Source organism: Phascolarctos cinereus, unplaced genomic scaffold (genome assembly GCF_003287225.1).
Source record: "Phascolarctos cinereus isolate Bilbo 61053 unplaced genomic scaffold, phaCin_HiC Scaffold_3;HRSCAF=262, whole genome shotgun sequence".
NCBI classification, from domain to species: Eukaryota; Metazoa; Chordata; class Mammalia; order Diprotodontia; family Phascolarctidae; genus Phascolarctos; species Phascolarctos cinereus.
This window is the reverse complement of record NW_027555736.1, coordinates 80,422,340-80,437,311: the sequence shown is the minus strand read 5'-3', so window position 1 is coordinate 80,437,311 and position 14,972 is coordinate 80,422,340. Positions and strand designations below refer to the sequence as shown.

Below are 14,972 nucleotides of genomic sequence, written 5' to 3'. Positions count from 1 at the left end.
ACCTCTGAATTCATAGATTACAGACAAACTGGTCAGTCAATACAGAATTGGGTCAGCGTAGTATTTAAGAATTGGAGGACTCATCTTTGACACTAAGGCCAGGTTGCAGACACCCATAGATACTTCAAATAGAGATTTTAGCCATATATCAAAAGAGAATTAGAATCATAGATCTGTCTAGAGCTGGAGGGCATCTCAGAAGCTACCTAGTTCATCTCCTTCAATTAGATTTTAAGTTTGCATGTATGCACATATGTAGTATATGCACGTTAATTGTTATCTTTTGTTTCCTAATCACTTATATTTCCCAGTGTGTTCCATTCCACCCCTTCTCACAGAGACAGCCTTTTGTACAAAGAACCAGCTCACCAAAACAGCCAACACATCGGATCTGACATAGACGATGTTCCGGTCCCATAGTTTCCTGTCTCTGCAGTACTATGTTTTTATATATCCCTTTATGCTTTTCAAATCACTTTCATGTATGTTATACAATCTTCACAATTCTGTGAGATCATTAGGACAGATAGTATTATTTCCATTTTATAGATGGCAAAACTGAGCTTACTCATAATCATAAAGCTAGTTAGTGGCAGAGCCTGGATTTAGAACCATGGACCCTTGACTCTTTTTTGCCTATTCAGACGTGTGTAAAGATCATAATACATTGCTTTTTGGACCATCTCCAAATACTTGGGACAGGTAAATATACAAACTACTCATAGACATTTCTCAGCTTATAAATAAATTGGTTGTGCTATGAAATTAGAACATATTTTTCCATAGGGCCAGTAACCATCATAGGTTCCCAGACCAACTTTTAAAAGTCCATGTAAGTCATAATATAGCTGAAATGCAACACTGATAGTCAGAATGAGCATTCCCCATGCTCTGCACAGGAGTTCTTATAGCGAAGTGGTTAGGTCTCCTGCTTGGAAGGAAGGGGAACATGATGAAGATAAGGGGAGCCAGGGTAAGAACTAAGAATGAGACAAGGGCCTAGATGAGCAAGGAAGAAAAGGGAAGATTAAGGTTGGTGTATGATCTGGTAGATGACCATGGAGTATCAGTGAGGAATATTGGTACAATAGATTTGCCTATTATTCCTTCCTTCCTTCCTTCCTTCCTTCCTTCCTTCCTTCCTTCCTTCCTTCCTTCCTTCCTTCCTTCCTTCCTTCCTTCCTTCCTTCCTTCCTTCCTGCCTTCCTGCCTTCCTGCCTTCCTGCCTTCCTGCCTTCCTTCCTTCCTCCCTGCCTCCCTTCCTTCCTGCCTTCTTTCCTTCCTGCCTTCCTGCCTCCCTGCCTCCCTTCCACCCCGCCCCCACCAACTGGAAGAGAATTATGTTAAAGTATTGAGGATAACTGGACCCTTGATGCTAATGCTACCAAATGTTTCCATTTAAGTAGCTTGACAAATTTAGGCTTACATTATTTCAACTGTAGGTAGTCATGACTAAGGAGACTTTAGTTCAAAAAAACAAGTGACTGTTCCTAATTAATGTATGTATATATGTATAATTTAGTCTTTTAAATGTAATTCTGGGGAATAAGGTAAATGATGAGGACCTTGTTGGAGGTACCTTTGGAAAATAATATAAACTATATATACTTTGTAGAGGCTAATCTTAAGAATCATTCAAATTCAGTTTTGCTTTTGGTTAAATCATATTTTATACCACCACTTTTCAGTTTAATCATATGAATTAAGAGGGCAGAAAATATAGAGATATTTTAGTGGGTAAAGACTCAGTGATATTTTTGAACTCCTGTTGTATTCGCAGTAAAGTTTTGTTTTAAGTTGCATTGGAATACTGTACATTTCTCAGTTTTTGCTTTTATCTTTCAATTTGAATTATATTCCTGTTTTAGGAGTTTAGTTGTTTTTCTTCTTGGCTACCTTTATGTATTTTCTTATATATTTATTTTAATATAAATAGCACAGCTCCAGCCAAATGAAGAAAGAGATGCAAAAGACTCAAGTAATAATAGAATATAGGAGGAGCCTATTTTTTCTCAGACATTATATAAACATCCTCTCCTTGAAACTCCTACCACGCTTTCTTTTTTCTTACTCACTTTCATGTTGTACTCTGTATTATACTTACCATTTTGCCCCCAGGCGTGGACTATACCTGCACCCTAAAATGAGCTCTCTTTCCAAGGGGGGGGGGAAGTAGATAGAAATTGAAAGGTAATTACACAAAATTTGGCTCTTAGTTTTTGAAGTTCATATACCTGTGTATATGTGTGTGTACATATTTATAGATGCACATATTTATATTTCTTTCAGTATAGGTGCTTTATTAAATTTTATCTTAACTACTCACTTTTTTCTCATTTCATTGTCAATCTTTGCACTCACCTTAATTTTATTAAGGTTTTACATAAAAAAAGCAACCTGTATTTAAAAAATACATTCAAAGGTCTTTGTCTTCTCCACTTCCTGGATACAAATTCCTTGAGGAATAGGTCCTTGTATCCTTTATCTTGATGTGTCCCATGGTACTTTAAATAGTAGGTACTCAGTAAATATTCTTAAATGAATTATTTTCTTTATGAATAAAATGATCGCTTTTGATATATAATTTTGCAGGATGTAATTAAAACTTTATTGCCTAAAGTTTTGACTAAAATAATTGAAGGACTCCAGGACCTTGATGATGACGTCAGGGCTGTTGCTGCAGCATCATTAGTACCAGTGGTGGATAGTCTTGTTCATCTTCAGTCACAAAAGGTAAATTATATTTCGTATTTTCTCTCTGAGGAATTCATTTAGATTTAGATTATCATCTATTAATTGATGCAAGCTGCTTTCTACCCTTTTTTCTCCTTTCAGCTTACCCAGGTTCTCTGTTTCTTAAGATATCCCCTGCTTAGTGGCTCTGAGTCAAATTTTATTCATTAGACAAGAAGAAAAACAGTTTGTGTTTATTCATACAACTCATGAATATTACATGTGAAATTCCTGAGGAACTTTCTCCGAGAAAAGAGATTTAAGTACTATTTGCACTAGCTTTTAATCATTAGAACAAAGATATTTGGTACCTAAGGTGAATTTAGGCCTAGATGATAGAAATGAGGCAAAACCCAGGTAACAGTGCGGACATAGAAATTATTCAGAAATTGCCCTTAAGAGGGTGCCTCTGTTGGTAATAGAACTAATGAGTATGGATTGGCCTTGATTTATTACTGACTCTGATGACCTTTGGGAAAATAGCTTAGTTAAGGGTCTGCTTTCTAGGAATTTTGTTGCTGAAGAGAATCCTAGGCTGAAAAGGATATTTGACTCTACTCACAGCAACCTGAACTTCTGGAGGTACCCATAACCACCTTCCTGTGAAGTCCTTTTCTTGGGTGTGTGGTGTGATTGGAATAATTTACCTAGCCATCCAAAAGTACTATCCCCTTTGTTCTGATTCTTATTATTGGCAGCATTTCTGAGAAGACTTTTATGGGAGGTTTTAACATAGGTGGCTAGATGCATGAAGTGCTAGTCTTAAAACAGTCAGGAAGACCTGAGTTCGTATCCTCCTTAGTGCCATTAATGGACTGCACATTTTCAAAGGTCAGTTTGGAATGCTGACAACAAGAACATACCTTAAATTTGCTCTGTGCCAAATATTAAAGGAGGTAGAAATCTAAAATAAAACCAAGTCTCAGAGAAATTTTAGTCCACTGGCAGGGGGAGGGGGAGGAAGGCAGGGGATTCCAGAACCCCTGGCTGTGTTATACAATATCATATCAGAAGTGCACAGAATTATTACAAAGTCTTTTTTGATATCCAAGGAAAGATGAATGCCTAGGGGGATGGAGAAGTCTTCTTAAAGTAGATGGCATTTGGACAAATATTTATTAGTTGATTGAATTGGGCTTAACCAGATGAAGAAAAAGAGTGGGATTTTCAGGCATAAGAAACAGCATAAGAGTTCAGATGTGTGTTTAGCAGGACAGAGCTGTTTAGTTTATTGGAATATAAGGTGATATAGTGTAGCATGGGTAGAGTAGAATGGTTCACAGGTCATCAAGAAGCCTGAATAAAAGTCTGGTTCCCCACTAGAAAACAGAATGATGTCCAGTAGATGTTGGTAGGACCATAGATTGAGAGCCAGAGGGGACCTTAGGGACCAGCACATCCAACTCTCCCATTTTGCAGGTAGGTAAACTAACACCAAACAGTTCAGCAAATGTGCCCACAACTCAGGTCACAAGGGGCAGAGCTAGGATTTGAACTCAGGTCCTCTGATTCCGAGTCCAGCCTGTTATATTTTACTGAAGAATCATTAGTCATTTGCTTGCTGTGCTTCTTTTCTAAACATATATAACTTAGGAGTGGCAGAAAGTGTTGGGTTGTTATACTTAATGTATATAAAACAAGCAAAATATGGCTGACATTTAATTTTAATTTGTCCTATAGGTACCTTTTATAATAAATACATTATGGGATGCTCTTCTGGAACTAGATGATCTCACTGCTTCAACAAATAGTATCATGACCCTTCTTTCATCCCTTCTAACTTACCCTGAAGTCCAACAGTGCAGGTAATTGTTCTTGATAGATCCATAGTAAGATTTTAGGTGTATTTTCAATGAAGTTTTCAGTTATTTAAACCTTCTAAGAATTGAGGAAATGCTGTGCAGCCAGAATCTGTTTTCTTCGGAGGCACTGCCAGCAAACACAGTGCAGCTTATAAGAGTGGTTGGAATAGGATTATCAAAGAGAAGAGGACATACTCCCGACGTTTTTTGGGATGTTTAAATTATACAGTTCTTTCTTTATTTTGTCTGTTCTATTATATTCTTCATCATTGGTACAGTTGTTATAGTTTATTCATTAATGTAACCCACGTAGTTTTTTAAGTGTACAATTATATATGGATTAATGCACTTTTATAAATATTATAGAACAACAATGATTTGGCAATTTGTATAACTTACTGTCAGTTAGCTTTTCCTTGGTGTCACAAGTCTCAACTACCTTTTCATCTTTCACTTCAGTGAACAGTTCTTATTAGAACAGTACAAACAGTTGTTTTACCTTAATGTTCAAGCCTCCCAAATTATACTAAAGATGGAAGCATGCCAAAATTGTAAAGCTGCATCTGAAAGATGAAATGAGGCCCAGCAATTGGGCAGCTGTTTACTGGTCTTTTAGCCTAGTCTCTTACACATCAGCTGAAAACTTGATCCACTCAGTTTATAAGACCAGGTAATGAAAGAGAGAAAATGAATCTTTCTTATTTGGGTACAGCATTTACATAGAGGTCATAAAATGCCGTTGGCTGCTGAGCAATCCCTAATTATTTCTGAGGTACTTGAATTAATATTAGACTTTTAGTTGAAAACTAGAAATACATGAAGAAATAGTAGAATGGCGTAGGAATGATCAAGTAGAGGTGTCCTACAAATAGCCCCAAAATGTTGGCATTGGATCAGTAGGGCAGTGCAGCTGCTGGAATCAGAGGAAGTGCTATAGAAAGAAGCCAGGAAAAGGGAAGTTGCAGTATATGTGCAGGTTCTTAATCACCAGGTGTTGAAGTCGGATAGTACAAGCATTTTGTTCTGGCTGTGCCACTGATTAGTTGTGTGACCTCAAGCAAAACCCTGCAGGTTTTGTGGATCTCAATTTCTTCATATAAAAAAAGGTTGTACTAGGTGATCTGTAAGTTTCCTTCCACCAAAAGCATTCTATAAATCTCTGAGTACCTAAAGGAAGGAATTTTATCCTTATTTTATTATCAGATTACTAAAGTGCAAAAAAGGCTGATTATGTAATGTGAGGAAATGAATCTAGCGGGTGAAAATTTTGTTAACTCAGTACTTTATAAAGTAGTCAGCTTTTCATCATTTTCCCCAACAAATGTTTTATTAGCAAATATCTTTCTCTAAAATGATATTTTTTAGGTGGTAGATAACTTTCAACCTATATAAGAAGAAATGCAGCATGCTTTAAGAATTGTATCCAGCATGACCAGTTGCACTGTTAACAAAAACTGCTGTTTCTGTGTTCTTAGTCTGTTTTGTGTCTGCATGCTTATTTGTATGTGTATTTTGGATGAAATTTTGAATACAAATTACATTGATATATAAAAAGCTTAGAAAACACTGGTCCTACAAAAAATGGAAGAGGGACAGCTAGTGAAAAATAGCAATCAAAGATGAAACCATTAAAACCAAGAACCAAAAAGAACAGTGAAGTTGGTGTTAGTTCACCACCATTTACTTTAACTCTCTTAAAAAGGATGTACACCTCGTATAGTAAGTGCATGGACCCAGTTTTGTACTGAACTGAGTTTTTAGTACATTTTCAGTGAGAGCATTTACACCTCACAAATTGGTAAATGGTACAAATCAAGGCTTGATTTATGTTTTTATTGTCTGGACTCAAGAAAGAGAAAATGTAAAATGTTAATAATGTATACAGGGTTTCCTCCTACTTTTCTCCCTGGATAGCCAGTTGTTAAAGATTTACTAGTAGACCCACCCCTTCTTGGACCACATTTTCCTAAGTCCAGCCAACTTCTGTATATCACTTTGAGGTGGAAGAGAGCGTCCTTCTCTACACTTGTCAGATTGACTTATGGATATAAAGGAGAATCTATGATTCCAGGTGTCCTTGGGTTTATTTTCCTATTTAACCAGAGACCAACAAAGAGGAGGCATTATTTAAGATTCCCTAATTCAGGAACACTTGGTCTGGTGATACAGCTGAGAAATGCTGCATTTCACACATTCTGCCTAATGATATAGTAAGCCCCCTTCAATAGAGAATACATGCAACAGTCTATATCTGTTGGAGTCACTCACAGGAATAGCAGATGGGGAATGGATAATTGCCAACTCTGATGCCATTGACTAATCCCATTGTTGTTAAATGCTTGATTTTTCAGAATGGGAAAAAATTGACATAATGAGAAAGTAACTTAAAACAAAGCAAAAACGTTAACACCAGTGCCACAGAAGAGCCTAATGCCATTTGTATCCATCTCTATGACCTTGTTTTTTATGCTTATATGATACTGCAGTGCTATTGAGTTGAGTAATGGTATTGAGTTGTGCAAATGAAAACCGTACCTTTTAAAAAATGATTCAGGTTCATGAGGAAAAATGTTAATATTATGAAGTCCATATATAAATGAAACTTAAATGGATTCTTATTTATCAAGAATACGTATGAGTAAGATTAATTTACATCTTCTTTATCAGTATCCAACAGTCACTTACAGTTTTAGTACCACGTGTATGGCCATTTTTGCATCACACTATATCATCAGTTCGAAGAGCAGCATTGGAAACGCTATTTACATTATTGTCAACACAGGACCAGGTAAGAACTAATCATTGTATAAAACAGCTTTGATAGTGTAAAAGAATCCAAACTCGTCTTACCTGGCTATCAGCTGCTCACTTTTGCGCATTCCCCTACTGTAAGTAGGAAGTCGTGTCTGGCAGCAGTAGTATGGATTTTCTAGGCAGGTTTTTGTTAAATAACTCTTCTTTATCAGACCCATTGTTTGGTTTGCTCTCTCTCTTAGGAGCTAACTGTAATTGGGGAGTGGGGGGGGGCATCAAAGTGAGAAACAAGACTTATGCTAAAAATAAGACTGAGACTGCAACATGTTCTGAAGAATCTAGAGGGGATAATGAGGTATAGAGGCTGTATATGTATTCTATTACTTGGATTTATCTTTTAAAAATTAGTAGACATTGTAGCCAAAAAAGACTTTGGCAAATGTAAAAACAACCCATTTTGTTTCCTTATACATTTCACCACTAATTTAAGAATGATTTATTCCAATTTGGAGGACACTTTTGTATTGTATTAATTTCCATGAATAGGCATCCAAGCATCTGACCAATGCAAATTCTGTTTTTCATTGTCCTTGTGTTGCCTAACAGTAAATCTTACAGTTTTTCTGTCTCTACCCTCTACCAGTCATTTTTCACTGTTCTCAACTCTGCCTCAACTCTGCTTTTAAATTTGTCTTATTTTTATGCTCAGTTGTAATGGGCTTTGTGACAGCCACTTGCTTCAGTACATATAGGTTTTTGATGATATTCAAGGAGGTGCCTGGCACATAAGCAAGCATTTAATAAATTGGTTGGTTGATTGATAGTTGGGTTCTCCAGAAGTTTGATAAGTAAGGTGTTATTACTATGGTAGAGTATAAATTCATTGATTTTAGAAGCCTCTACTTTTTCTTGCTCTTTCGTAAAGTAAATTCACAAAAATCTTTTGGCATTTGACCTTGGCACTGTATTCCCAATATTATGTTGAAAATCAGAGTCTTACTCTTTATTATAGTTGATTCTCTAGCACTCAGAAACTCATGGTTCTGCTATGATTTCAGATTTCTAACCTCTCACTTTTCCCATTGTTGTAAAATAAATACAATGACTTGTATTTAGACAAACCTAGTTTGTCTATGATTTAATGAATTAGGTCTACTTGGGATTTAACATCTTCATCATTTCTCTGTATACTTCTGATTTTCTCATTCTTTTTACTTTTGGCTTTGTCAATGAGGTATCCTTATTCTACAAGAGACATTTGTCATACAAATGTGTTTGTGTGTAAACATTCATAGTTTCTTACCATGATGTACTAGAAGAGAACAACAATAATAAAATTAATGAAGTATTTCTAAATTGTTTTTCCATTATACTTGGTATATAATTTTTTTGTATATAATTTCCATGACTTAACTGGATGTTACTTTATGAATTTGGTAGTTGGTTGGCTTCTTGGTGATCATGGAATTTAAATATTTATTAAATCCAAAATGGCCTCTAATCAAAGTACAGCTTCTACTTTGCAAAAACAATAATAGCTAGTTCTTATATGGTGAAGCACTTTGTGTGTTTTTTCATATAAATGAATAAATTTGCTAATTTATATTGGTTCTCCTCCTACCTATCTGACTTCCTTCTCAGTTTATTTTGCTGTATCTTCATACAGGTTGTGCCCATTAACCGTGGTTGTCCGCAAGGATCTGTCTTAGTCTTCTCTTCTCCCTCTTTACTGTTCCACTTGATCTCATCAGTTTCCATGGGTTCAATTATCATCTCTCTGCAAATGATTCCAGTCCAAGTTTCTCTGCAGAGCTATAGTTACACATCTCTACCTGCTCTTGGACATGTTAAACTGGATGTCCTGTTGGAAGATCAAACTCAGCATGCCCAAAACAGAACTCATTTTTCTCTCCCTACTCCCATTTCCCCCTCCACACAATATATCCCTCTTCCAAGCTTCCCTTTAACTCTAGAGGATACCAACATCTGCCTAGTTGCCCAGGTACTCAATATCAGTGTCATCTTCAAGTCTTCACTTTCACACTTTCTTGTCCAATCAGTTGCCACATCTTTTCTCAACTGATAAAGCTACCACTGTAGTTCAGTTCCTCATTGACATTCCTTACCTCAAATCTCTCCCAATTCCATCTTCCACATAACTACCAAAGTGATTTTCTAAAAGTATTATCTTTATGTGATATTTTGTCCTCCCTATTGTTACCCCCCCCAACCTCCCATCAGTAAACTCCAGTGGCTCCCCTGTTAACTCTGTAGTCCAATATAAACTCCTCTGTTTGGCAACTTAAATTTCTTGACCTTTCTATCTTTGTAGCATTTTTCCATATTCTTCATACACAATGCTTTCCTTCTTCACTTATAACTCTTAGATTCCCCAGCTTCCTTCAAGACTCAGTGCAAGATCTTAAAGACTTTTCACAGGTGATCTTTCTTTTTAAGATTAAATTTTATCTATTCTATATATATATATATATATATATATATATATATATATATATATTTTGAGCATATGCCTACTTATATTTATTGTCTTCCCATTAGAATGTCAGCTCCTTGAAAGCAGGGACCAGTTTTGGTTTTTTCTTTGTATCCCTGGTTCTTCACATCGTGCCTTGTACATACTAAGCATTTATTGTTCTTTGTTTGATTCAAGACCTAGTCGAGACATTCTGCCTCCTTTATGCAGCCTTCCCTGGTTTTTCACCACTGTCTTACTGTGGTCTCTCTTACCTTTAACCTTTTCTTTGCCTTTATTTTCAAATCTGAGTTAGTCTTTTGTATGTATCTTTTCTCCCTTCTAGATGAAGGCATACTCTCATTTTTCATCTTTGTATTCCCAGAATCTAACACATAATAGATAATTAATATACATTTGTTGAATGAGTAAATGAATGACCAGTGTTGATGATAACCAACTATTTTGAAAAGAAACTGAAAGTTGGATCTAAAAAGAAGTGGCCTTGGACATTGGTTTGCCATTCTCTGTCATGCCCAAGTTTCGTGGCCAGGTTTTTCCACTTCATTTGTCACGTAGTCGTTTAGTCTTTTTCATGGTCGGGGCATTGACATTTCCTTTTAAGGGCATGTTCAGTTTTCGTTAGCATGCAGATATACCTGGTGTTGTGTTGGAATGCATAGCATGCTTAATTTATGATGTAAGAGAATTAACATGCATGTTTTAATCATATAGACTAAATAGTGAGCCTAATTAAGATTTTTACTCTGGCCACAAAAGGAAATGCTCTCCTGAAAACCATGTCAAAAAGTGAATCATCAGAAGCTTACTGAGTATTCATTGTTATATTTTTCTGTTTAAAAAATGTTCAATTCTATGAGCAGTATATGGGGAATGAATGGAGGGGATGGAAAGTGAAATATTGAGTATTTGTTAAACAGTGTAGAATCAGAGCAATAAAATGCTTAGTGCTGAAAAGTGGGTGCTTCCTGTATTCAAGAATGAAATGGAATAGGGTACCCTTTTTGATCTCTTACCATAGCCCATTAGTTTTTGAAATACTAGACTAAAGTGTACACTGACCTTATGGATGGAAGTAAGGCCTTTGGCTTACCAGTGTTTCAAATGCCCATAGGTCAGATGGAGGAAACATGGTGAGAAACTATTGGTCCTCGCTCTGTTCATCAGCCCAATGCATTTCAGGAAAGGAAGGGAATCCTGGCTGGAAATTTTTATATTTAAAATGTTAGCATATTTCTTGTCATCTTTAAGAAACAGAGAAGAGTACCAAGTGAGATAAAAAAAGTAAACTGGAAAATGCCTTTTTCTCCTCCCCTCTACCCCACAAAATTGATTAATACCTGGCAAAGGAACTTCAGAACCAGTAATAAATGGTTTTTAGAGTTATCAAAGGGAGAAAGACAGGTAACTCATCATTTGAAGTATTCATTGCAGTATAATGAGTACACGTTAGGACAAAAATAGAGGAGGAAAATTTCACTTATTTACTTGGTGTAGGTACCTAGGCTGTGGAGGTTTGAGGATTTAGGGAGACCATTTCTTTACCTTGATAGACTGTGAATTCCATGAGGGTGGGGTCTATTCCAGTTTTTTTTTTTTTGTAACTAGGCAATGGGGTTAAGCAACTTGCCCAGGGTCACACAGCTAGTAAGTATTATGTGTCTGAGGTCGGATTTGAACTCAGGTCCTTCTGAATCCAGGGCCAGTGCTCTATTCACTGTGCCACCTAGCTGCTCCCATTTTTTTTTAAAATATAGTTCCTGGCACATAGTAGGTGCTTAATAAATGCTTGTTCATTGATTTTGGATAATTCCTGGCAGCTTTAATGTTTCTTTGTCTATAAAATTAGTAGACTGAACTAAATCATTTCCATGATCTCTTCCATCTGACTCTAATATATGACTTATGAAACTCTGCGTGGAAGATTATATGTATACCACTTGTCTTGGCCCTGGGGACTTTGTATCTGCAATTCAAGTTTTTTGTCACTAGTTGAAGCGGTTGTCGTATTTCATATTAACTAGCATAAACTAATCTTGCAAGGTAAGTTCCCAGTGACATTAATTTGGTTTTTCTAAATAAAAGGTATTCATTAAAAGAACCATTAATAAGTGATGCTTTAGAAGTTTAAGGAAGAAAATGCAAGAAAAAGAGCTCTGTGAAATCCTAAAATTTTATTGAAACTGAATTGTAAGAGCTCTAGGAAGTTTATCTAGTCTAATTTACTAACTTGTACATTAATCCGCAGTTCCACAGATGGGGAACTCATTTCATAGGACAACCCTTTCTCTTTATGGGAAGCTCTCACTTTTAGAAAGTTCATTTTTACATTGAACCAAAAAATAAAAACTTGCTTCTAACTACTACCCATGCCCTAGTTCTGCCTTTTTAAACCAAACATAATTAAATGAATCACCCTGTTACGTGGCAGCCTTTTAGTTTTTGGAAGACCTAGATCATGTTCTTTTCCTTTGCCCTCCTTCCTCCCTTCTTCCCCCAAAAATCTTTTTTTCTAGACTAGGAATCCTCATTTCTTTCCAGTATTCTTCATATGGTATGGTTTTCTAAATTCTACTTTCCTGTTTATCTTCTTGACACTGACTGTTACCAGTCAGTCAACAAACATTTATTAAGGACTCACTATATGCCAGAAACTGTGCTAGTCTACCTGGGGGTACGGATGCCAGAAAGAAATAATCCCTTTTCTCAGCAACGTGTGTGTAGTGTGTGTGTGTGTGTGTGTGTGTGTGTGTGTGTGTGTGTCTGTGTGTGTGTATGCAAAATGAATATAAAGTAGTTAGATACAAACTCAAAGCCACTGATGGAATCAGGAAATGCTTCATATAGATAATGATTCTTGACCTACATCTTGAAGGAAGAAAAGGGATTGTTTGAGATAAAGGTTGAGGTAGGAGTGCATTCTCAGCATGCGGAGAGCCAGTATAAAGGCACAGAGACAAGATGGAGCGTGGTTTGTAAGTAACAAAGAGAAGGCCTTTTTCTCTGAACCATAGAGTAAAGAAAGTGGAATAATAGGCTCAAGTCAGGTTGTGAAGGGCTTTAAAAACCAAACGAATGAGTTTGTATTGAATCCTTTACCAAATATAATCACTAGAGTTTATTGAGTAGAGAAGTAGATCTATGCTTAAGCAAAATCACTTTGGCAGCTGTGTGGAAGATATGTTGGAGTTTAGTCCAGGGGAGACTTGATAAGGACATGAATTAAGATGGTAGCTGTGTGAATAAAGAGAAGAGGTCATATGAGTAGTGTGATCTAGAAATAGAAATGGCAAGATTTATCAATTGATTGCTATGTGGTAGGAGAGAGATTCAAGGATAACACCAACATTCCAGAATTGAGAAACTGGAAGAATATTGAAGCTCAGAGAGGTTACCAAAGAAGCATTTCTGTTTTTGAGGACTGTAGAGAAAACTATTTAGAATTTAATTATTTTCTACTAAAATGTGGCATCCAGAACAGAGCACAGTGTTCCAGATATGATCTGAGTAATACAGAGTACCACTGTTATTATTTCCTCTTTTCTATACCCTATGTTATATTTAGTCATGAGAAATACACATCTATAGCTAATTGATTACAATATGAAAACCTTTTCTTTTAGTAATGAGCTGAACAGTGTCTGTCAGGGAAGGGAAGATAGGGCTGACCATGAGGTTGTAGGTTTATTATTAAGGAAATTACGATCAAACAGTATACTTCAATTATTTGCCTACATATTTCTTTTGTTGAAATCTTTTAAGTTCTGTTTTGCTCCTTGGTGGGAAGAAAGAGACAAAATTTTTTCCATATCTTTCACTTTGTCTCTTTTTATTTTATTATTTAGTTATTTATTTTTAGATAAGGGTGTTCATGAATTTGAGCAAGTTAAAGCTCAGACAGCCAGGTTACCAAAGAAGTATTTCTCTTTCCAGGGACTGAAGAGAAAAACTATTTTGCTTTAGAAATGGAAGTCCCAGATCATTTTCATGTAATTTATATTACCCAGAAGCCTCTGGTTTGCTGGAATTTCTGTTTATGTTTTCAAATATTTCAGCAGTTTTAGATACCATAGTTTTTGCTTTAAAAAAATGTTTTTTAGGTGTCCTTTGATTTGATCTGAACAAGCAGTGGATGACATGCTGTCTGTTACTCCAACAGTGGAAGGCAATTAGTAGGTACTCACTTAAGGACTTGATTGAGAGAACTGCTGTGATGGTACCGGAAGCACTTCTTGGGCAGATAACTCATCTTCTAGATAGGATATTGTCTTTTAATTCATTTAGTGTATCACTGCTGGGTATGTATAGCTTATTGTCCTCTGAAAGTCCACTCTGTTTGTTAGAGTCGGATTCCCAGTGAGAATGATAGAAATTGCGTAGACCTCGTTTTTCCTCCATCTTATCTTCCTTTTTGTTCAGAAGGAAGAAGTTGGTGTTGATTTTACGAGCTTGATGCTTGAGTTGTCTGCTAAGAAGATGATCATTGTTCAGCTTTCCTACTCTCATAGTTGAAAGGCTTTAATGCCTTCTAGCTAAAGCCTATGCTATTTCTATTTTTCACTAAAGAGGTCCTGGCTTTGTGACTTGTGCCTTCTGAGAAGGTATTGTTTTGCCTTACATGTTGGATTGAGGCAGAATCCCAAGTCATTGTTCTCTGAAATCTTTTCTTTAGTAACTGTCATTTATGTGGCTTTTCCTTGACCATTATGAATTATTCATCCTGTATTATCACCTGACCAGAATTAATATAACACATGCCTTGTTGTGATGTGATATATATCCTCATGTCAAATTCATTTTGTACTTAATGGAGCCTGTTAAATGAAGCTGTTTAACCTTGCATAGTAAGCTAATTTCTCTTAAGTGACTGGTAAAATTCCCTTTCATAGTTATAAATATATGTGTCTGTAATCATCTGCACACACTTTATTTACCACTAATAAATTTCATCCTTCACGAAGTTCACCACACTAGAAAAAGTTTAAATAAATAAACATTTATGCTAAAACTTTAATTCTTTGTTTTCAGAGCTCTTCATCCTGGTTAACACCCATCCTACAGGATATGCTGCGACACATTTTTCAATTTTGTATTTTGGAAAGCAGCCAAGAAATTTTGGACCTTATTCACAAGGTATTTAATGAATAATTTTACGTTTCTTTTCTTGGTCTTTATTTTTCAAACTTAAG

General features: G+C 36.0%; 1 protein-coding gene across 5 annotated transcripts in view; it reads left to right on the top strand.

Annotated features, from left to right (window-relative positions):
• Positions 1–14,972, top strand: part of BTAF1 (B-TFIID TATA-box binding protein associated factor 1) — a 129,587-nt gene that overhangs the window by 52,719 nt on the left and 61,896 nt on the right. For all 5 annotated transcript variants that reach the window (XM_020964076.2, XM_020964075.2, XM_020964074.2 and 2 more), the window contains exons 12-15: positions 2,593–2,733; positions 4,414–4,538; positions 7,203–7,323; positions 14,812–14,916. In XM_020964076.2, coding sequence (XP_020819735.1) covers positions 2,593–2,733; positions 4,414–4,538; positions 7,203–7,323; positions 14,812–14,916 — 492 coding nt within the window. The remainder of the gene's footprint in view (positions 1–2,592; positions 2,734–4,413; positions 4,539–7,202; positions 7,324–14,811; positions 14,917–14,972) is intronic.